At 42.3% G+C, this 22,378-nt stretch overlaps 1 protein-coding gene across 1 annotated transcript; it reads left to right on the top strand.

Annotated features, from left to right (window-relative positions):
• The first annotated feature begins 3,668 nt into the window (after positions 1–3,668).
• LOC111869088 (protein ZBED8-like) lies at positions 3,669–4,775 on the top strand. The gene has a single exon (XM_023860305.1). It carries the CDS (start codon positions 3,669–3,671, stop codon positions 4,773–4,775), a length of 1,107 nt encoding a protein of 368 aa, XP_023716073.1.
• Positions 4,776–22,378: the final 17,603 nt, after the last annotated feature.

Genomic DNA, 22,378 nt, shown 5'->3' with positions numbered 1-22,378 from the left:
TTACAATGGAATATGATACTACAGATTTATGATATAGCTGTATTCATATCGAAATATAAAATTTTGAATTCAAAGTACCGATAATCAAATACAAATAAACCTCTCAGTCATTTCATATTCAGTTAATTTAAAAGCGCTAGGATAGATCACCGTCGTTGCCTACCAACCAACAGTTTAATACGTAATTTTTGACTCTCTATTCGGGGTTTCTTTTAATTTCACATAGGCGTAGCGACAGAGAAATTATATAGAACTCGATGTTATTTAGTTGGAGGAGCTGTTTCTGTAGTTCACATGAACGGTGAGTGCCCACTGGAAATGATTTATATTTTTATCTGCAATGTAACTGCTATATAAAACGTAGGTTCATAAATCAATTTGATACTAACTTCAGTTCCAATATATCGTGTACATTTAGTAAAGCTAAAGTTCTGACTTGAAAAACAGAACTAATTATTTGCTACAATGCGTTCAACGGACGTGGGAAACCTGGCAACAACGCACAACGGAAAGAATATTTCTCCCAGAGTGCTGCTGTCATTAGCGCTGGAGGCCTGATATTGTCATTAATAGTCAGTCTTCGTTACTGGTGTCGATACTGAAATGAAGTTCATTACTGAACAGCGTGTTCACTGTCGAAATTCTGCAAGGAAAAAACTTAGAGAAAATGTATCATTATTATTATTATTATTATTATTATTTTGGAGGGGGTGGGTTTCCCCATGCACTGCGACTAGTTGCTAATCTATTGTGCGTCCCCCTTTAATTATTCTACCAGTCGCCATGCCATTCAAGTACTGGTGCTTGCTATCAGCCCCGTTCTGCCAGCGAGGCCGGCCCTATCTGGCAATGGTCCCCGATACTTACCCATCTACCGGAGGAATTGGAAACTACTTGGGTGGGAAACTTTTGCCTAATTTTGCTGAGGTCTCCTAGAGACATGAGGATCTTTTACGTGCCGTAAATATAAGACACGGGACACACGGCTTAAAGTCTCTCCCGGTGGACTTGTTCCCCGAATTTTTCTGCCCTTAAAAATTCCACGACCTCCGCCGGGTTTAAACCCGCGTACCTTGAGTCATGAGGTGGGAACGTTACCCCTAGGCCGCTTAATATATCCGTAAGTTTCGTCGTAATGTCCTGACTCGCCAGTTCCCACAAAGTCGTGTGAAAAAGTGGCGGGCCACAGATTGAGTGCCTGACATAAAGAAGCAATCGAAGAGGATTGTGCTGACTAAAGAAAAAGTTAGGGATACTGAGGCACGACTGCAGATCAGTTCTCGAAAATCGGTATGCGCTTAGCACAGGAAACTGGTGTTTCGAAAGGATCTGATTTCACAGCCACAAAATTAATCAAATTTCGCACGTATAAAATAACAGTTGTGCATGAGCTGAAACAACCAGATTACGCAACAGGAATTCGTTTTCGCAATAAAGTAACAAGCGTGAGCTGGTGCTAACAGACTAATGTCGAGAACAAACCCAGTTGTATAAGAGCAGGAAGAGAAGGGAGAAATCAGTAGAGAGGAGAGGGGAAGGGTCTGGGGAGGTGGGCCAGCAGGTAGCAGGCCAGAGCAGATATAGAATGTTGTGTACGGGGGAGAAAGGCAAAGTTAATTGGAGGGCATTAACCCTAAAGCTTCGGGGTTGCTATGTGAGTCATGCATGGACCTGCGTGGCCTTGTGGTTCTGGCGTCATGCCCTCGAGGTTTCTTGATGGAACAGATGAGAGGCTTCCAGGACTTCCTGAGACAAAACCCCATCTCTCTGTTCATAATGTCGGGATGAGTTCAATCTCAATGGCGTCCCTAATGATGCGATCCTTAAAACTGGTCTTGGTGGCGAGGATGGAGGTATTCTGAAGCTGAATGTGGAGGCCCAAATCGATGCTGTGTTCAGCCACAGCTGACATGTCTGGATGTTCGAGACGGATGTGCCGCTGATGTTCATCAACCTCGTGTCCACAGATCGGCCCGTCTGCCCTATATAGACCTTGCCGCAATCGCAGGAAATTCTGTGTACACCCGGTGTTCTTAGTCCCAGGCTATTTTTGACCGGACTGATTTCCCATGTAGCCCTTCCCCCTTCTCTTACTGCTCTTATACAGCTGGGTTTATTCTCAACATTAGTCTGTAAGCACCTGCTCACGCTGGTTCCTCGCTCGTGGATTTTCTTCTTTTTCCTTCTACCCCGAAGATGGAGGCGATACGTTCCTCCGAAACGTTGGTTAACACACAATCTACACGGCGCCACATCCCAGAAGACTGCTTTCTTCTGAAGGAAAGAGTCCGCAAGAATAATCCTCGCAGCACTGAAGCTCTAATGAAATAACACGCCACATTTTCACAAATGTGGATACACACGACTTTGTGGGACCTGTTGAGTTAGGGTATTTACGACGAAACTTACGGATACATTTTTGTAAGACTTTTTGTTGCAGAAGTTTCGACAATAAACACACTCTGTTCAATAGTGAACTTCATTTCAGTATAAATGTCAACCGCCTATTGACATCTCTAAGAAAGACTATTAATGCGACTTACTGCCGTGACAAGATCAGGCCACCTAACGGCACGCGTTTATCAGGGCCAATGACTAATTCTGCTATCGCAGTGGTCGGCGAACCGGGGTAAATTACCCCAAGTGGGGTAAAAATGAAATTATTTGGGGTAATGAGGACTCAATAGACATAAATGAAATTATATAAAAAATGCGTTCCTTGTTACGACAGAAATTTTTCTTCCGGCATATAACCATCCGTAAGAACAGCTGCTACGGAAATTGTTTAAGAGTCCATCATGGCAGCGTGACGTAATCACTAAACACTTCTATAGATAAACGCACCCAGCATGTTGTGGACGATAGCGTTAGTTGTGGCTCGGCAGCCAGCTGAAGCGCACGTTTTGTATAAGTCATTTTGGCCTAGTCACCTATTGTTTTATCTTATGCTCAAAAACTTTGATGATCAAGGTAAGATAGTGTCTTGTTAGCAAGGATTTACTATCAATAAATTCATTCAATCATTATTTAATAAGTAAGTGAAATGAAGTCTTTCATGAAACCGACGCACTATCATTTATGTGCAGTAGTAGCAGTTTGAGCTTGTCACACTGAATCGGTAATTTTGTGTTATAGTACATGTGCAACTAACCACCTGAGCTATGGCACGGCCTCCAGTACTGACTTACACATATTGTACATGCGGAGGTTTCCTCCACATTACGCATGTCCTCGTGTAACTATAAGAAACGCGTGTGCTGAAGAGTTAAAACTTTTTGAATCACTGTCTTTTTTACCCCTCAGATGACATCAACTAGAAAACGAATATACCAGGAAGAGTTCCTCAATTATGGGTTTACACAAATAGAAGACAAAGGAATAATGAAACCACAGTGTGTTGTCTGTTTGAAAGTACTGACTGCAGAATTTTTCAAAAAGAGTCAGTTGAAGAAACACTTGAATAATTTGCACCCACACCTGTCCAAACCGCGGGAATACTTTGCAAATTTGGAAATGTCTGTCAAAAAAGAAGACTGAACAGCAACTTGAGAAGTACATTCGATCAACGTTCAGCATCAAAGGCCAGCTTTGAAGTGGCCTGGTTGATTGCCCGAAACAAGAAACCACATACTATTGGTGAGCAATTGGTTAAACCAGCAGCTTTGAAAATGGCAGAGATTATGTGTGGTCAGAAAGAAGCTGCGAAACTAAATTCAGTGCCCTTGTCTGCAAAAGTTGTGAAAGAAAGAATTTCTATTTTAGCAGAAAATGTGAGGGAACAAGTTATTTCTTCAATAAAAGAGAGTAAATCCTTTGCTATTCAGCTTGATGAAACTACAGACGTCAGTAGTAATTCGCAGCTGAAGGTGTATGTTCGTTACAAAGGTTTACATGCAATTGAAGAGGAGTTGTTGTTTTGTTCTCCCCTCGAGTTGCGATCTCGTGGAATTGATGTCTTCAATAAAATTAATGAATACTTTAATAACGCTAATTTAAAGTGGGAAGACTGCATTGCTTTGTCTGTTGATGGAGCTCCAGCTATGTTGGGTCATGTTAGTGGTTTTTCGGCTTTGGCGAGAGAGAAAAATCCAAAAATTGAAGTTAACCACTGTATGATCCATCGCCAGGCACTGCTTGTGAAACGTTTGGAACCTGCACTGGAAGCCGTCATGCATGATGTTATCAACGTTTTCAATGGACATGTACTAAACATGCGACTATTTCGTGAATTATGTACAGATGGTGGGGCTGAATATACAGACCTACTTTATCATACAGAAGTGAGGTGGCTGTCACGTGGAAATGTTCTGAACCGAGTGTGGGTTCTCAAAACTGAACTTGAAATTTTTATGGTTGATCAAAAGCATGTTCTCGCAGATAAGTTTACAAACTCCTCGTGGGTTGCACATCTCGCATATTTAGCTGACATTTTTGAGTATGTGAATGCATTGAACAAAGAATTGCAAGGAAAAAACATCAATATAATTTCAGCCAGAGAAAAGATTTCAGCGTTTGGATCAAAGCTTTTATATTGGAGACAGAAAGCAGAACAAAACAAGATTGCTGCCTTTTCAAGGTTGGCTTTGTTTTTGGAAGATTGTGAAAATATTACTTTTGACGACATCAAGGACACAGTTATAAGGCATCTTACCAAACTCAAAAAGCGGTTCGATGATTACTTTCCAGATCTTGGTTCACATAATGTCAGTTGGGTTGTAGATCCCTTTAAATGTGAAATTGCTGATGTACCAGAAGAGCCTCAAGGTTTGGCATAGACACTTCTTGAACTTCGATCCAATAATGAAGCACGTATTGAATTTGAAAACAAAGCAGATCTGTCATATTTTTGGATGTCAAGAGCTGCAAATGCTTTCAGAATTGCACATGAGGAGGCAGTCAAAAAGTTGCTGCCCTTTGCAACAACCTACCTTTGCGAACAAGGATTTTCCAGTCTCCTGAACATAAAAACAAAGCAGAGAAATCGATTGGACCCCGAAGACAGTATGCAAATTGCTCTGACATCAAAATGTCCCAATTCTGATGTTATTGTATCAAAAATGAAACATCATATCTCCAAAACCTGAAATACAAATTTTTTTCTAAGAAATCCTTTTGTTTCATAATGAGGATATTAATTTACTCGTATTTTATCGCATTTCTTTTATACTTTTTATATTTATAATTGTATTCTCCATATAAATAGATTCAATAAACCTTTTGAATTTGACTAATCTATGATTTTCTCTCTTTCAAATCAAGGGGGTAACGTCGGCGTAAATAAATATATTTTCGGGTAATAAGTAAAAAAGTTCCCTGACCCCTGTGCTATCCGCAGTTACAGCACAAATCTGTGAGAAATGTTGTGTCCGCTGTGCGCTGCTCCCCGGTTTCCTAGATGGTTGAACGTCCTATATTAATAAATCACAAATAAAAGATTCATGTTTTTATTTAAGGGTATATATTAACTGGCTGATGCATTCCTCTTTCCAGCTGCGCCAAGGACCGCTACCTGCTCGCCTCACGACCCTGTCAGTAGCTTCGCACCGTAGGTTGATTCGTGAATAAACAAAACGAAAAGGATGTGGAGGAAGCGGTCGTAGCCAGGACTGCGGTGCCCTGGCGCTTTTATGAGTGCGGGGGAGCCGACTTGGCACCTCTTTCAAAGACAGTGTTGTAAAATATACAAATTATTAGAACCTCTTTAATTTCCGACCTCTAAACTGGAAGAGTCACCTTCTTTAATTGCATGCCTTTCGTGATCTGTTTCCGTTCAGAGTGGTAAGCAATCGTCAGGTAACGATAACGGCTTCAGTACATGATAAATACAAATTTCTTTCAACGTGGAACTGCGTACCGGAACGCCCTGACCCCATTTGTTTTCCTGATGACACTCATTGCCATATCCTAACTGGAAGTAGTATCCCCCATCTCCCTAGATACTGAGGAAAATCAAGAAACGGCTGACATCTGTGGCCAGATTTTAACACGGCACCTCGCTAGTACAAAGCAGGAGGGCTACCCACTCGAAAGTGACGATCAATCGCTTCACTCTCGTTCCGCCTCTGCTTATAATTCTATCAAAGAAACTGCAGATAATACGAACACTGCCCCCCAACGGGTCCTAAGTTCAAGAAGTTATAACAAACGTGTCAGAGTCTTATGCAAGAGCACGCCTACATTAAGTGCATACGAACTGTTTCCACAGGATGACACTACAGTTTCCTACTACTGACGATGGTACTTTTACATTCATCTAGTGCAGATTTGCCTCCATTCATTCTGTACTTCGTCATGGTATACAGTGCTTACCTCTTACGTCACCTGAAAATTACTTGAGATTTTAAACTGCACTTTGACGTAGGTCCTGAGTAGCCTCCGGATTACTGTGTGCACACATTTACAGAAGCTACTTAGTATCAAACTCTGTATTCTGAATACCAGTCAAGCAGCGTGGTGCGGCGATCAGCGCCGTAGCAACGGGGACTACGAGAAGCTCAAATTATCATAAACGATGACGTGTTCAAAGCAGGTGAGATCATAGTTAGAATGATTAATTGCTGACTACGTAACCAGTTCACAAAGGAATAATGCAATCTGAGGGAAAGATCTTCTTGCGACTTTCAGTCTTTCAATTACAGAGCGTGGTCGTGAAATTTGTATGGACATCAACTCAATCTTGTGTAGGGATTAACATTACGGCCTTCTGGGATGTACAGTTTGCTAGCTAGGACCCGACGTTTCGGGGGAACTTGCTGAAGATGGTGACATGTTCCCCCAAAAGGTAAAAAAAAAAATAAAGTAAAGCTATCCCTGTAACAGGTCGTGAAGGCCCATAGGGTCGTGAGATGTTGAGGGTCTCACATTATCTAGGCAATCGGCTGAAAGATGGCGGTAAGGTTGTCAGCATTACGCGCCGGCCGCGCTTTACTCCCCAGGAGAATTATTTAATTAATTCCTGGTACTCATTTCTGTTAGAAGCTGAGTCAACCCCAGGGCCATAGAGCGGCTGGAATGGTTAGGTTAATTGAAAAAATCCAATGATTTCATCGGGACTTGAACCCGCAACCTTCCGGCTTGTAGCATAGTGCATCAAACAGGGTACCTACATAAAACTACACGGCGATCCAACCCACGAGATCTTATTCATAACACTCACCACAGAAATAACATCAAACTGAATTTGTGTTAGTATTTGGGACTGTGTAAATTTTATAGAGCGAACAGGAAATGTGATGACTCCAGTCATCCCAATCTCCCTGATGACTTGCATACGTGAGGACGTCGCATCTTCTCAAGATTAATGAATTCATTAAATGTGCAGATTTTACATCCAAAGTTGGCAGGCGAAAACCACTTTCTCTCCCGTCCTTAATCTCTCATTGAAGTTCGCCAAACTCCCGAAAAGACCTCATCGCGCACAAAAGAGAGACACGACATAAAACCTCGATACCTCCCTAGCGATCGTTTAACGGTTAAACTTAAACCTACTCGATTTTATTTTGATCTTGTTAGCTTGTACCTTTATATCCTATAAGCGAGAAGATATTGGTCCCCGTCATTATGAAAGAAAAAGCAATGGATGTTTCAGAAATATCGATCATACAAAAATGTTTTTGCTGAAAATCGATGCGGATTCCGTCTCAGTGTATTTAGAGGGCAGGAGGCAGTGGAAGGCACAGAATTGCTGAACGCAAGGCCTCTAATAGTTAAGACGATATGTTCTCTGGCCGTACGTCTCATCTTAGAGACGCATCAGCCAGCAAATTATATGTGCTTTAAAGTGCTGAAGGCCTATACGGTTCCGCTCAACAGTGTCATGTGTATCATGTAACACTATAAACACAGGTGACGACAGTTAGAAGCACCAGAGCTTCTCTTTTTTTTTATCGCTAGTGGGGTGGGAGTAGTCCCTTGTACTGCGGCCACTTCTGGCCTACTGTACCAGCTCCAGATGATNGATTTAACAAGTTTTGAAATGAACTTACAGTTTGCTCCTTGAGGGGAAGTAAAATAAGAAGCGAAATGCTCCCTAATATTAATTCCCGATAAATTTCCGCGAACTCCGTAAGGAGGAATACTTTCAAGTGGGCACTCATACACTGTATCCATAAAGTGAATACGGTCTTTCTGCCGGACGTAATTATGCAGCACGCAACAGGCTTTTTTTTTCTTGCAAATTTACAATCTACTCCATAGTAGCAGCATGAGTAATTAGTAAATGGTTTAAAATTCGGAGGGTTGTGACGGGTACCATTCAGTAATGGTTCTCCGTATTATTACACTTCATCGAGGTCTTCTGGCCAGATTTTTTTCAGTCTTCTGTTTTCTAAGGGTTGAGTGAATAGGTCACTTATGAGCTGGTTTACATGCTCTGTTGTTCGGTCTTTGTATCTGTTTATGTCTGACTTGATTTCATCTTGTATTAATGGTACAATAGGCTTTTACTACACTTATGAAAAATTCTACTCCAACTCCAACTATCGGCCAACTAAAAATTGTATGTGTGCGCACGTCCCTCGACAGTCGTTGGGCCTCAACGATCGTGCACAACTATCGGCCAACTATCGGCCAACTAAAAATTGCATGTGTGCGCTAGGCCTTACGCATGTTCGTGTGAGAATGTGACTGGTAAATCGCGACTGGGCGTGTTCCAACGCTGTAAATTATCAAACCGCTATCTTTATTTATATTTGTATTCAATTTTAATTTGATATAAAGTTTAGTATGCTTCACTGTATAATATTAGGAGAGGGTGGCAGTGTAACCGACCGAACGCATGGTTAATATTCATTTCAATTTGTATTAAATACAAGTTCAGTTCTTAGTCCGCTTTGTATAAAGTATAGGTATGCACAACTGCGCGCATGGTTTATAGTGCTCCTGTTTGTTACAAGTTCTCAGTTATCATGGCTTTCTCGCAATCCATTCTTGAGTGGACACAACACATAACAGTGAAGACGTCAAACCCACGTTGGTCTCCGCAAACGGGTGACTGGTTCACTGTCTTTATGCGACAGCTCAGCCAATGGGAACTACATATTTTAAACAAAAATACAGTAGATTAAACGTGTCTTGTTGCGGTTTATGTACCACGCACTGAAACAATGTGACACTTCAGGGACATTCCCATAGTCAGAACCTACCTGCAAGCCATTTTAAGATACATTAAATGGGTGTTCTCATGTCAGATCACACGCATGGCCACGCTGAATCTTTCCGCCAAGTTCACGCTTGTTCAGTTTTCTCCGCGCGTCTCACTGGATATTCCTTTGTACGTCACTGGCAAGCTTCGATGTAGGGCGAAATGCATCGCTACATAACATCGAGCTATTATTTCATAGCAAGTTGTTATTCTGTTTTATTCTTGTTTTGTTTTCGAATGTTTACAGCTTTAAACATGAGCCATAATGTTATAAGTATGAAACGTTCGAATTTTTGCGATTCGAATCCGGAAAAATCTCAAGAAAAGAGGAGCAGATCAGCTTATGTCGTAAAAAAGCATAAAGAAGGGCAAAAGTGACTTCGAAAAGCGTTTCGTACACAGTCACGGACGAGACACTCAAACTGAGGAAGTACATAATTTCCAACCTTCGACGCCGGCATGATCACGCGATATTCGGTACAAAGAAGATGAAAAGTGTATCGAATTTGAAGCGGCCACAAAACATCCATTCTTAAAACAGTGTAAGTTGAACGAAAGCGTAAACTACCTCACGTTTCTACTAAGATCTGTACAGTACACTAGGCAGAAGCTTCAGAATTTTCGACGGATCTTTCCACTGACCAATGGTATTTGCGCCGAAAACAAGCAAAAATAGAAAACATCTAATTTGTCGTAAGATTTGAAGTTTTCACGGCGGTGACTATGAAGAAAGCAGTTTTCTGGGATTTGACACCGTGTATATGTGGTGTTAACCGACGTTTCGGAGGAACGTATCGCCGACCGGTTCTCACGGTCTCTTCGCCTGCGGATTTCTTATATTTTTCCTTCTACCCTGAAGATGGAGGCGATACGTTCCTCCGAAACGTCGGTCAACACCACATACACACGGTGCCAAATCCCAGAAGACTGCGTTCTTCATCCAATTGGTCATCTGGAATCGAAGGCCCACCAGGCTGCAACAGCAGCAGCACGGCTGTGGGAACAAACAGCCGTAGCTGTAGACTCTCGAACCTCGCAAGGGTGTAATACACCACCTCACTGCTCTATCTGTAGGTGTTAACTGCTTGATCCTGGTCAGCACGTTCAGTCGCAGTGCTGTGGGGGCAGTTCCCACAGGCCCAGTGATGCAGCTCCACATTATCAGAGATCTGGTTGCATATAACGAGCAGCTGAAAATAATCAGCGAATTAGAAATAAAGGTTACGCAGCTTCAATCAACGGCTATTTGCGTCGATCCACATATCGAGGGCAAAACAAAAACAGAGACGATAAAGAGTACTATCATCTGGGATATGTAACAACGTGTAGTCAGTTGAAAGTACCCCCAGGTTTCGGTGAAACATATCGTCTCCCTTCGGGATCGAGGAATAAGCCTAGCAAGATACTGTACATAACCACCGCTGTGAGAACCTCAAATTCTATACATACAATAAGCTTGCCTTTGTTCGGGAGAGCCTGAAAGAATGGCTGTGAAGTCCGGCATACTTTCATTGGAATGGCCCAACCTAAAAAATCGGGACCATAAGCTGCGAGAAAACTCCGTCAGGCGCCCGCCGTTATCATCTGAGTTCGCTGGCTAAGGGCCCCATACACACACAGTTTGGCCTCCAGTTCGGCCTGCACAGTTGAAGACTGACAGGCAAAACTGACGGCCGGCCAATCGTTTGGACTGTTGGCCTGTGGGAAACCCGTCAGTCCGTCAGTTCTGCCTGCAGGACCGTAGCACGTGACGTGTGAGACTTGACATTATAGGCTGGAAGACCGTGATTGTGGCATGAAGCTGCCGCTTTATCTGCGCGTGTATGGGGAGGAAAGGGAGGGGGTAAACTGTCACAGTTTTGCCTGTAAGGTCGATCGGAAGGCCAAACTGTGTGTGTATGGGAGGCCTAAGCTGCACATGTGGGACGCACAGGAGGACTCTGCAGTCCCCTCAAACACTGTAATAACAGTCTCGTGTTAACTCATCAATCAGATTTTGTACTTAAATTGACCCTTGCTAGTATTGCCAGAATTGAAACAATGGTTGGGTAATGCAACCGATTCCCGAGGTATTTCAGAACATCTCCTATAAAAGCGAAAAATCTGCACCAGCATTTCTGACTGATGAGCTCTTTCTGCATATTTCGAGGCATGTTGTGCCGAAAACGTCGCCACCCGCATAACTCATTTGCACTCAGAATACAACTGACTCATTCAACTAACAGAGAGAGACTCGCGAGGTCTGTCGCAAACGGTATGCTTTAGTGCAGCAAGTTAATACGCTAACAGAACTTAGCAGAGACACGACACTTGTACCTCAAGGGCTATAAGAAAAGAACTGCGAACGGCCAACATGATACTTTCTGCGAGAGATAACCTTATCCAGACGCTTAATGTCACGAGCAATGGCTGTCTACCCTGGGATGGGGAAGAGAAATCGACTCTTACAACAATGACATAGGTGCTTACTTATTTATGGAGCTGAGCCCTCCTTCGGGAGACGCCAAATCTGCAGCTACTCAAGAATTTCCAAGCATGTTATTGAACCCAAAGGTTCATTACCGTGCTCACAAGAGCCCTCCACTGGTCCCTATCCTGAATCAGACCAATCCAATTCATACCAAGCCATCCTATCTCTCTAAGATCCATTTTCATATTGTCCACCCTCCTACGCCACGGTATTCCCAGTGGTCTCCTTCCTTCTGGCTTTCCCAACAATATATTATATACATTCCTCTTTTCCCCCATTTGTGCTACATGACCAATCCACCTCATCTTCCTTGACTTGATCATTCTAATTATACTTAGAGAAGAGTACAAGTTATGAAGCTCCTCATTTTGTAGTTCTCTCCAACCTCTTGTCACTGTGTTTCCCTTCGGTCCAACTATTCTCCTCAGCACTCTGTACTCAAACACCCTCAGTCTATGTTCTTCCCTTAATGCCAGAGACTAAGTTTCACGCCCATACACAACCACAGGCCAAATTATAGTTTTGTATATTCTAATTTTTATGTTTCAGGACATCAGACAAGAAGACAAAAGGTTCTGGACTGAATGCTAGCAAGCATTACCCGAGTTCGATTTCCTCTTAATTTCCTCCTCAATCAGGTTTTGATTTGTTACCGTCGTCCCTAAATATCTGAACTGTGCCACATTTTCAAAACAACCAGCTTCCTAACTATGTCATGATTCTGCCCTGCATTTTGGTGACGAGACGGCAACATATACTGAGTTATTATCACTAGTTACTTACTATCACCCAGTAGATTCACATCATCGCAACGGACCAACAGCTGATGTGTCCCGTTTAATTTCAGTCCCACTTGGTTTTCGTGGATCTTCCTAATTGCATATTCTAAACCAAAGTTGAAAAGGAGTGGGGATAAAGTACCTCCTTGTTTTAGACCATTCTGGATAGGAAATTTATCATACAAATGTTTACCTATACTGACTATACGTTTCGTTTAAACACATTTTAATCAACCTAAATAGTTTCATGTGTAATCAGAAATCTATCAGAATACTGTACACTACTTCCCTCCTGACTGATTCATAGGCTTTCTTGAAGCCTACAAATAGTTGATGTACTGTCTCATTGTACTCCGATTTCTTCTCCAATATCTGACAAATGCAAAAGATCTGATCTGTAATTGATCTGTTACGTCGAAAACCACACTGATGATCCCTAATAATTTCATTTATATATGGACTTAACTTTGAGAGAAGTATATTGGACAAAATTTTGTATGAAGTTGATAGCAGTGATATTCCCCTATAATTATTATAGTCGGTTCTATCACCCTTCCTGTGAACTGGTACAATAACAGACTCCTTCCACTGATCAGGCAATTTTTCCTTATGCCAAATAGAAGTAATTAGCTTGTGGAACGTAGAACGTAATATTTCGCCTCCTGATTAAATAACTTCTGTCGCAATTTGATCACTACCTGGCAATTTACACATTTTCAATTTTGCAATAGGGCTTTCAACCTCAATAGGGCTGGGATCAGGTATTAACGGCTCAGCTGTATGGATTTCTATCTGCCTAACATCATTGACCCTATGCACATTTAATAAGTGTAAGAGGTAGTTCTTCCACCTATTCAAAATGTTTTGGGAATCTGCAAGCAGATCGGGGCACGCGGTAGCGTAGTGGTTAAGGCACTATGCTACAAGTCGGAAGGTCGCGGGTTCAAATACCGATGAGGTCATTGGATTCTTTTCAGTTGACCTAATCCTTCCGGCCGCACAATGACCCTGGGGTTCCTGGGAAGTAAAGTGCGGCCGGCGCGTAAGGCTAACAACCTTACCGCCAACTTTGAGCCGATTGTCTAGATAATGTAGGACCCTCAGCGTCTCACAACCCTATGGGCCTTCACGGCCTGTCACAGGGATAGCTTTACTTTTATTTTTTACTCCCTGCAAGCAGATCACCATTTTCATCCTTCACTAAGTTACTGCTTGGCTGGTAACCCCTCTTAAAGTCATTTATTCCTCTATACAGGTCTCTAATGGTCTTGTTCTTACCGTTCACTGCAAGTTCATCAATTTTGTCTTTCAGATATTCCCTCCTTTTGTTCCTGAAATGCCTGCTGGTTTCATGTCTTATATTGTTCAGATTATCCCCATTTAACTTGCTTGGATCCTGTAACCATTGCAATTTTGCTTGTTTTCTGTGGTCCAGTAATTCTGAGCATCCTTCATCGAACCATGGCTTATGCTTCTTTGGTTCATAATAACCTAGACTCTCTTTGGCAGACATTTTTATTGTCTCTCTCATAGTTTCCTAAGCTTTATTAACATCCACCTCAGTTTCCAAGTTTTCCAAAGCTGTGAACCTATTTGAGATTTCAACACAATTCTGCTCTTTACCCTCAACTTCATTTAATTTCTTGAGATTGAACCTCTCCATATGAACTCTGTGTTGTTTGTTTGCTCACTGCCAGTCATTCCCTAACATTTGCCACCAGCAGGTAGTGGTCAGTATCACAATCTGCTGCCCTGAATGATCGGACATCAAGTATACTTGAGTGCCGTCTCCTATCAAAATATAGTCGATTTGATTGTGTATCTTCACATCAGGAGATGTCCAAGTAAATTTATGGATGTTACGATGTGGGAACATTGTACTTTTGACAATAATATTTCTTGATGTGGCAAAGTTTACTGCTCTAACTCCATTATCATTACTAATTTCACGCAAACTCTCATTCCCAGTCGTTGGTTTGAAAATGTCTTCCCTCCCTACTTTGGCATTGAAATCTCCTAACAAAATTATCATAGGGCACTTCGGAAATTTATCAAATACATGTTCTAGTTCTTCATAGAATCTACCCTTTATGTCATCAATTTTATCTTTTGTTGGGGCGTGAACATTCATAACGATGATATCACACCAGCGACCTTTTGGTATTATATATGATATCCTATCACTAAAGAACTCTACCCTTTTATCTGCTGATACGATTCTCTTATGTACGAAAAAACCTGTACCCAATTCATGATTTTCATTCTCCTTTCCATAAAAAAACTTGCATTCGCCTGCTGGTCCCATCTGACCTCCTGTACTCTCACTAAATCTAACTTATATTTTAAGATTTCTTCTGCACTGCCCTGAACGAACCTGCCCCATACATACGTCTCACATTCCAGGTACCGAATCTCGTGTCAATTTTCTTTAACATAGTTCTTTTATCCAGAGGATCCGTCTAGGTCAGAGGCTTTGTGTGCATTTTCGTAACAGGGTTGTTTTTTTGCGGTGAGGAGTTGTTAGCTCCACGCCCAACCACCCAGCTGGAGGATCACCCCTTCTCGGCTCTCCGCGACTGCTTATTGAATATATTCGCAGCTTCCCTCCACACCTGGAGGGCTCGAGGGAAGCTGCGAATATGAGGACGAGGAGTCGCACAGGAATGATAACGCATTAAATTACATCCGTATGTTGCGGCGTCTGCAGATGGAGCAGTAGTTGCGTCATTTGTAATTTTCCTCCATCTACGACTAAACGTTCTGAACAATAAGACTACTGCAAGGACTTACTTTTTACCGGCAGCTTCAACTCCAGAACAAATGGCTGTTATAGTCGCTCAGCGATTTTACTGGTTTTCAGCAAAGGCGCTGTGGCTGAACACGTGTTAAGGTGTAATAACCTGCCTTCAATTAAGTACTCGTATGAGAAATGGACATCGTACTCGTTCCGCAATGCTTCGTTCTCGATTTATTATAACTTATTACTCCTTTTTAATAATATACTTCGCCTAATTTATGTATACATTTATTTTTAATAACTACTGCATTTTTGCAAGGCTTAAATTATAAATTTATGGAATTGCGTAAATCATCACGCGCTGCAGTACGCTATACATTGGATACAGGATAATGCAATGCCGCATGACTTCTGACGAAACTCCCGATTCAATTCTCCCTTTGTCTAGTGATACATGAGTGAGCCCGGTACTTCCCGGGGTATAGCCAATCAGAAAAGCCAGTTACTGGATGATGTCATGTTAAGCAGCTAGCGACGTGATACGCTTTTCTTTGTNATATATTAAATAAAGTGCGAGTGTTTGTAAGTTTGTCGTGGGTTTTGTTGACTGCCTTGCTGAAACCAAGGCCCACTTAACGACCCTGTGAAAGTCTCATGTTCCCAGCTGAGTGCCCAAGACCAACAAAGTCATTAAACAACAAAAGGCGAGGCTACGTTTCACCTGCTTCCTCGGAGTCGCTACAAGGCGATTCACAGCGAGCAGCTGCATCTACCTTAACTCCTCACAGCGATCCGCTGCGGCCACCTTTACCCCCATCTGCGACATCAGCGTGCCCAAAGAAACTTCAATTATAAGTGGCGACCAACGCGTGACTCCCGCGCCAACAGTACTTCGATTATTTAGTTCTTAGGGTTTAATTTCGCGCCTCTGTGATCTAGTGGTCAGGGTTCCTGTCTACAGATCCAGAGGTCCAGGTTCGATTCCCGGCGCTACCAGATTTTTTCTGAGAAGTAGTGGGTCTGGAACGGGGTCCACTCAGCCTCGTGAGGATAACTGAGGAACTATTTCAAGGAAATAGCGGCTCCGGTCTAGAAAAAAATTAACGGCCGTGGGGATTCGTTGCGCTCACCACGCGACACCCTCTATCCGCGAAAGTTGGCACTAACTTCGCCGACAAGCGGCGGTCACTCGGTCAGTATAGTTCGCTTGCGGACTAAAATCACGGAGTTTTTTTTTTTACGGTTATCTATTTTCAGGATGAAATTTTGGTTCGGAGAGAGCTGCAGGATAGGTAGTTTGCACGACTATAACAGGTCCGGAGGTTCACTTGGCTGGATTGTGGATACAATAGGACTTCACACTCGCGAGAAATTAAAATAATAATCATTTTCATAGTCGTAGTAGTTCGCCATACGCAAATGAAGTGTTGTAATTTATTAATGATGGAAGATTGTGTACGATTAAAATCGCTGTTTCTGAATTTTGACTTTTCAGAAGTTTAGTTTAAGTGTGTTCAAAACCAAAAGGAAAACAGTGTAAAGTAGCTCTGAAGAGAGAGATACTTTTATGAAGTGACTGAGGTCCAACTTTCTGTTTTCTTATCAATTGTAAACCGGGTAATGAAGGGAAGGACGTCGCGGGAGTCAAACCCTGAGTTAGTTCCACTTTAGATGGACATAATGTAACGGCTTAAAATGCTCGAATAAATTGCGAAAGCTCGTTGCTTGTATGTCAGGCTCACCGTATTTCAATTTGGTAACATCTCATCGCTCAATAAGCAAACAAATGGCCACCTCCCATTATAGCCATACAAAATCACACCATCGATTCTGGCTGGACAATCCATAGACTCAAAATTGGTTGTATCGCTGATAGGTGTAGAAACAGAAAGTTACGATCCTACATCTTGCCGTAGCGAACCTCTTGCGGAAATGAGAAGAAAATGCATAAAAACGGAAATCGCAGTGTACAAAGAAAATATTCTGTTCAGAGAGGATGGTGCCTTATCTTGCAATACTACACGACTCTCTTATGGTCAAAAAATTTTCAGAGAGGATGGTGCATTATCTTGCAATACAACACGACTCTCTTATGGTCAAAAAATGTTCAGAGAGGATGGTGCCTTATCTTGCACTACTACACGACTCTCTTATGGTCAAAAAATGTTCAGAGAGGATGGTGCCTTATCTTGCACTACTACACGACTCTCTTATGGTCAAAAAATGTTCAGAGAGGGTGGTGCCTTATCTTGCAATAATACACGACTGTCTTACGTTATTTATTACAAATACATATAAAATTTAAATATTTTAAACATAATTTCAGTGCTGCTAATACCTTGTTCTTATTCTGTACGTAGGCGTTACGTGTCCAACTGAGGTTTACTGCGTGTCAATTAGGTAGAACTGGATTTCACTTAGACGCAGAATTAAACTCAGAACTACTGGGCTCTGGACTTCGCCCATCCTCTGGTATTCTAGAAGCTAGAAAACACAACGTTTCGGAAACTGGATCTGTTTCCGTCCTCAGGTGAAGGGAGGGGAAGATACCTACTCTACTATGTTCCTAAGAAAGAGTTAACCTCAATCTTTCTAAGGGATCCAACAGAGTAGGTGTCTCTCCCCGTCCCCTCAACTGAGGACGGAAACAGATCCAGTTTCAGAAACGTTGATTTTTAGATTCTAGAATACAGGACGATGGGCAAAGTCCAAAAACCCAATAATTCTGAGTATTATACAGTATCGTGAGAACCCTTCAGAATATACTTAAAAAACTGCCTGCTTTCTCGTGTCGATTTACAAAAACGACACTGTCAGGCTTCATTTCTGCACTGCTGGCACAACATGTGAATTACTGAACTACCCAAATGGTGCAACAATACGATTGCTCACTCCTCAATGAAAGGATCGAGCCTGAACTGTTCCATCCTTCCATCACGTAAACTGTTCACTGTGTATCTGTATCCTCTCACAACCCATATTATTAGTTATTTAGTATGTGAGAACCCAGCTCAGAACATACTGGTTCTACTGGGAAGTTCTTAAGCAACATTGAGAGCACCTTCACAGTTCAATTCCCATTTCCTCTTAGTACCTGTATCAGATGTTCTAGTAAAACCGTAGGAACAATAACACAAAATAACGTAATAAGGTATCCAGATCTTTCTAACTAGACGTGAATACGGGACAGTTCTGGGTTGCGCTACTTCCAGATTCATCAGTTTTGTCCATGAACTGGAGTAACCTGAAACACCTGCGTTTCGAAATCCTCCATACCCTACAGGGTCACTTCTGCTTAATGGTGGTGATCTATTAGGGTGGATGCTGACGACTGCAACCTACCGCAAGGTGATTCTCGGGAAAATTCAACTCACTGTCCAACAAAGCTATCTTTTATTTTTTATTGCTAGTGGGGTGGGACTAAGGCCCTTGTACTGCGGCCACTTCTGGCCTATTGTACCAGCCCTAGATGACAGGTGAGGGTGATTGTGGAGCAATTGATGAAATGAAAATTGGCAGGGGAAACCGAAGTACTCGGAGAAAACCTGCCCCAGCAACACGTTGTTGGCCACAAATCCCACTTGACAACAGGGATCGAACCCGGGCCGCTGCGGTGGGAAGCCAGCGACTAACCGCTTGAGCTATGGCGCGGCCAACAAAGCTATCTTTGAACAAATGTGCCTCAACATACGTTTTCTTCGTGGCAGCCTACTGCCGCGTACTAATTACAACATTAATCAGGTGTATGGCTGTAACCGATAGATGACGACCTTTCAGTAGCCTGTGCTCAGCCTGTGTACTGAGGCCTTTGGATTCAAGCTCTTCACACAAAATAAAGATGGTGCGCCAACCAGCAAACACCCCGCTCTCTCTGCTCAATGCATATTCATTAATAAGATCTAAAAGATTGTGACGATAGTATATCAATACAATTGCTGACTCTCTGGACATTATCCATCGCCTGTTTATTATTATTATCTAGGAACAACGTTTCGAAGAATGATATGTCTCCGTCCTCTGAGGTCATTCTCTAAAACGTTTTTAAATGAAAAAACAGGATGGATATCTAAAAATTCAATAACTGTATCAAATTCATTAACTCCACGTAGCAGCGTTGACTCGGTCTTTGTTTTGTTTTCGAAACGTAAATACAGGAAACTAACATAGGCCTAATTAAAGGGTTCTTCCTATTAGTGACAATTATACCTGTACTTCGGAGTTCTCCATCGAGTACTAACCGAAATCATATGTCAAAATTAAACCGCAACGGTAAGTTACAAACGCCTTCGTTTTATAGTTTGATAGCAGGTTTAGCAAATGCGATTCTCAATTAAGCAACCATTCTGTTTCGACTGCTTGCGTTACACAGCGTCGAATGAGACAAGCATAAAAGTTTGGACGAATGTGGTCATGGCCTGTTTCAAGGTGCTAAACTAAAGAAAACCATGCCACACAAAATACTCACTTTATGGCCCGACAGAAATTCAAACCACGAACCTCTGGAACACACAGCCTTCCCTGCATTAACTCCGAAACTTTCTCGTACAATTTTCGAGAAGGGAGGGTTATGAATTATTAATCCAGCAACACCAACAGCCTCCGAAGGTCAAAGGTCGATTTTCGTAGTCTGGAACTAACGCGATATACACGTATAGCCTACAGCGCACACCAAACTGTATATTTGCTCTTTAACTTTAACGTCAGATTTCACTCAGATATTTACAAACCATAGCTTTTCTGATGAATCAGGCTTCTATGTCAAAATGAACTGTCTGGATATGAAATGAGCACGTACACAACCTTGACAGAGCCAAGAAATATAAAATCTGGAGAGTAAGGAACGCAACTAACTAAAACATAGTGCATGAACCAAATCAGTTTATTCGTGCTAAAACCTTAAAATATTACAAAGTTTACACCCTGCAAAAAATACAACTTCGTCCGCTCAAGAGTGGTTAAAATGTGTCTATGCAAAATCCTGCATGCAACGCGAATATCGGAGGCCAACACATCCTACTTCATGCGGGGTTGCCATTCAAATACGTAACATAACGAGGGTGGGCGATGCATATCTCACTGACTCAACGTACTTCTGCAGACATCACAGAGTGATCACACTGCATACGATAATAAAGTATCTTTCATTATATTTCGTTACGTATTCAACATGTAAGATTTGAGGCTTTCACGGCGGTGACTATGAAGAAAGCAGTCTTCTGGGATTTGGCACCGTGTATATGTGGTGTTAACCGACGTTTCGGAGGAACGTATCGCCTCCATCTTCAGGGTAGAAGGAAAAATATAAGAAATCCGCAGGCGAAGAGACCGTGAGAACCGGTAGGCGATACGTTCCTCCGAAACGTCGGTTAACACCACATATACACGGTGCCAAATCCCTGAAGACTGCTTTCTTCATAGGCACTGCCGTGAAAGCCTCAAATCTTACATGTTTAAAACGTGTTAAACAGAAACGAGTATGGTGTTACACGAGGCCCTTTTGTACGCTGGGCTGCTTTTTCGAAAATCAATAAACTATGGTCCGAGCTTCATGAGAAGTAAGGATTACACTGGACTGACACATGCGACAACTACATCTGGCCAACAATTTTTAGTGTGCATTTACCATCGATATTCGTTTAGCGGACGGCCACGACCTCTGGTACATGCATTAACTTTGCGCACTTCGTGTACAAACGTATAAAAATCGACTTCAACACACCCTTACTGACATAATGACGGTAAGTTACATACTTACGGTGACTGGTGGCTGGGCGAACAGTTAGTTGTAACCTGTCAGTGCACACCTCAGCAAAATGTCACAGTTTATAACAAAAACAGAATGCACCACCGCAGTGATGTGATTCGGCCGAACTCCCCAGGTCCGACTGAATTGTAAGGAGGGGCGGATAGCGATGGGGGCGCAACTCCCAACTCCCTCTCTCTGTCTCTATTCCCTTACCAGGCGTGTCGCGCTCAAGCCTGCCGCAAGCTCAGAGTCAAGTAAATCCCCGACGCCGCTGCTATTGACGCCGACGCCACTGCTTTCACTATCCCATTGATCCGTTGGCGACCGCATTAATTAGTTCGCTTAGGATCCATCATCTGGCTGCTTGGGATACTCGCAAATTTCTGGAGAGGGCCAGACACTAAATGCAAACCTTTGTGTTTCCGTTCAATTTCGCTGCTCACTAAGACACTATTAGCAAAAGCCACCATTTTAAATCTACTAACCATTNTGTTTTGGGGGGGGGGGGAGAACATTTGCTTACGAACTCACGTTCACTCCGTGTAAGAATATTTCTACGGGCCAACTCAGAGTTCTGGGCCTCTATAGAAAAGAAGAATAATTTTAAGTAATTATCGGTATTAATTCAGTATATGTTTCCTTCTCTTTCAAATTTTATTTTTTACCTTTTTTTTTTTTCAAAACGGGGGGAGGAGGCAGATGAAATCCCAACGTCAAGGGATCAGGCTTGTTTACATTTTAAACATGTTTGGTGCTCTATTACATAAATGAAAATAAATATCCTGCTACCCTTTGACATTTTGTATCAAGTACAGTAAACCTGCCGTCCTCTGATGCTTAAAACCAAACAACTTACTCACTCATGGAGCTGAGAACTTCTTGAGAAGCTGCCAATTGTGCAGGTGCTCAAGAACTTCCCAATATTTTACGGAACCCGAAGGTACATTACCATATTCACAAGAGCCCCCCAGTGGTCCATATCCAGAGCCAGATCAATCCAGTTCATACCACCCCATCCTGTCTCTCCAATATACATTTTAATCTTGTTCACCCACCTACGTCCTGGTCTTCCTAGAGGTCTCTTTCCTTCTGTCTTTCTCACCAGTATACTATATGCATTCCTCTTCTCCCCCATTCGTGCTACTTGCTCTGCCCACCTCATCCTCTTTGACTTGATCATTCTAATTATAATTGGCGAAGAGTACAAGTTATGAAGCTCCTCATTATGCAGCTTTCTACAACCTCCTGTCACTTGAGCTCTCTTTGGCACAAACATTCTCCTCATCACCCCGTTCTCAAACACCATCATTCGATGATCCCTCATAAATATCAGAGACCAAGTATCACTCTCATACGGAACCACAGGCAAAATTACAGTTGTGTATATTCTGATTTTTATGTTTTCAAGTTTTCTCCGCGTTAGGTGGGTCCCATGTAACAACGGCATGGCGCGTCCTCAGGTTGCGGATGGAGGAGACGCCCTTCAAGTATCGTGGGAAGCTGC

Source organism: Cryptotermes secundus, unplaced genomic scaffold (genome assembly GCF_002891405.2).
Source record: "Cryptotermes secundus unplaced genomic scaffold, Csec_1.0 scaffold524, whole genome shotgun sequence".
In the NCBI taxonomy this organism is placed as follows: Eukaryota; Metazoa; Arthropoda; class Insecta; order Blattodea; family Kalotermitidae; genus Cryptotermes; species Cryptotermes secundus.
Note: the sequence above shows the minus strand (reverse complement) of the source record. Positions and strands in the feature narration are given on the sequence as shown.

Excerpts from the sequence above, each read along its gene's own strand:
- LOC111869088 (XM_023860305.1), top strand. The coding sequence starts at position 3,669 with ATGGCAGAGATTATGTGTGGTCAGAAAGAAGCTGCGAAACTAAATTCA.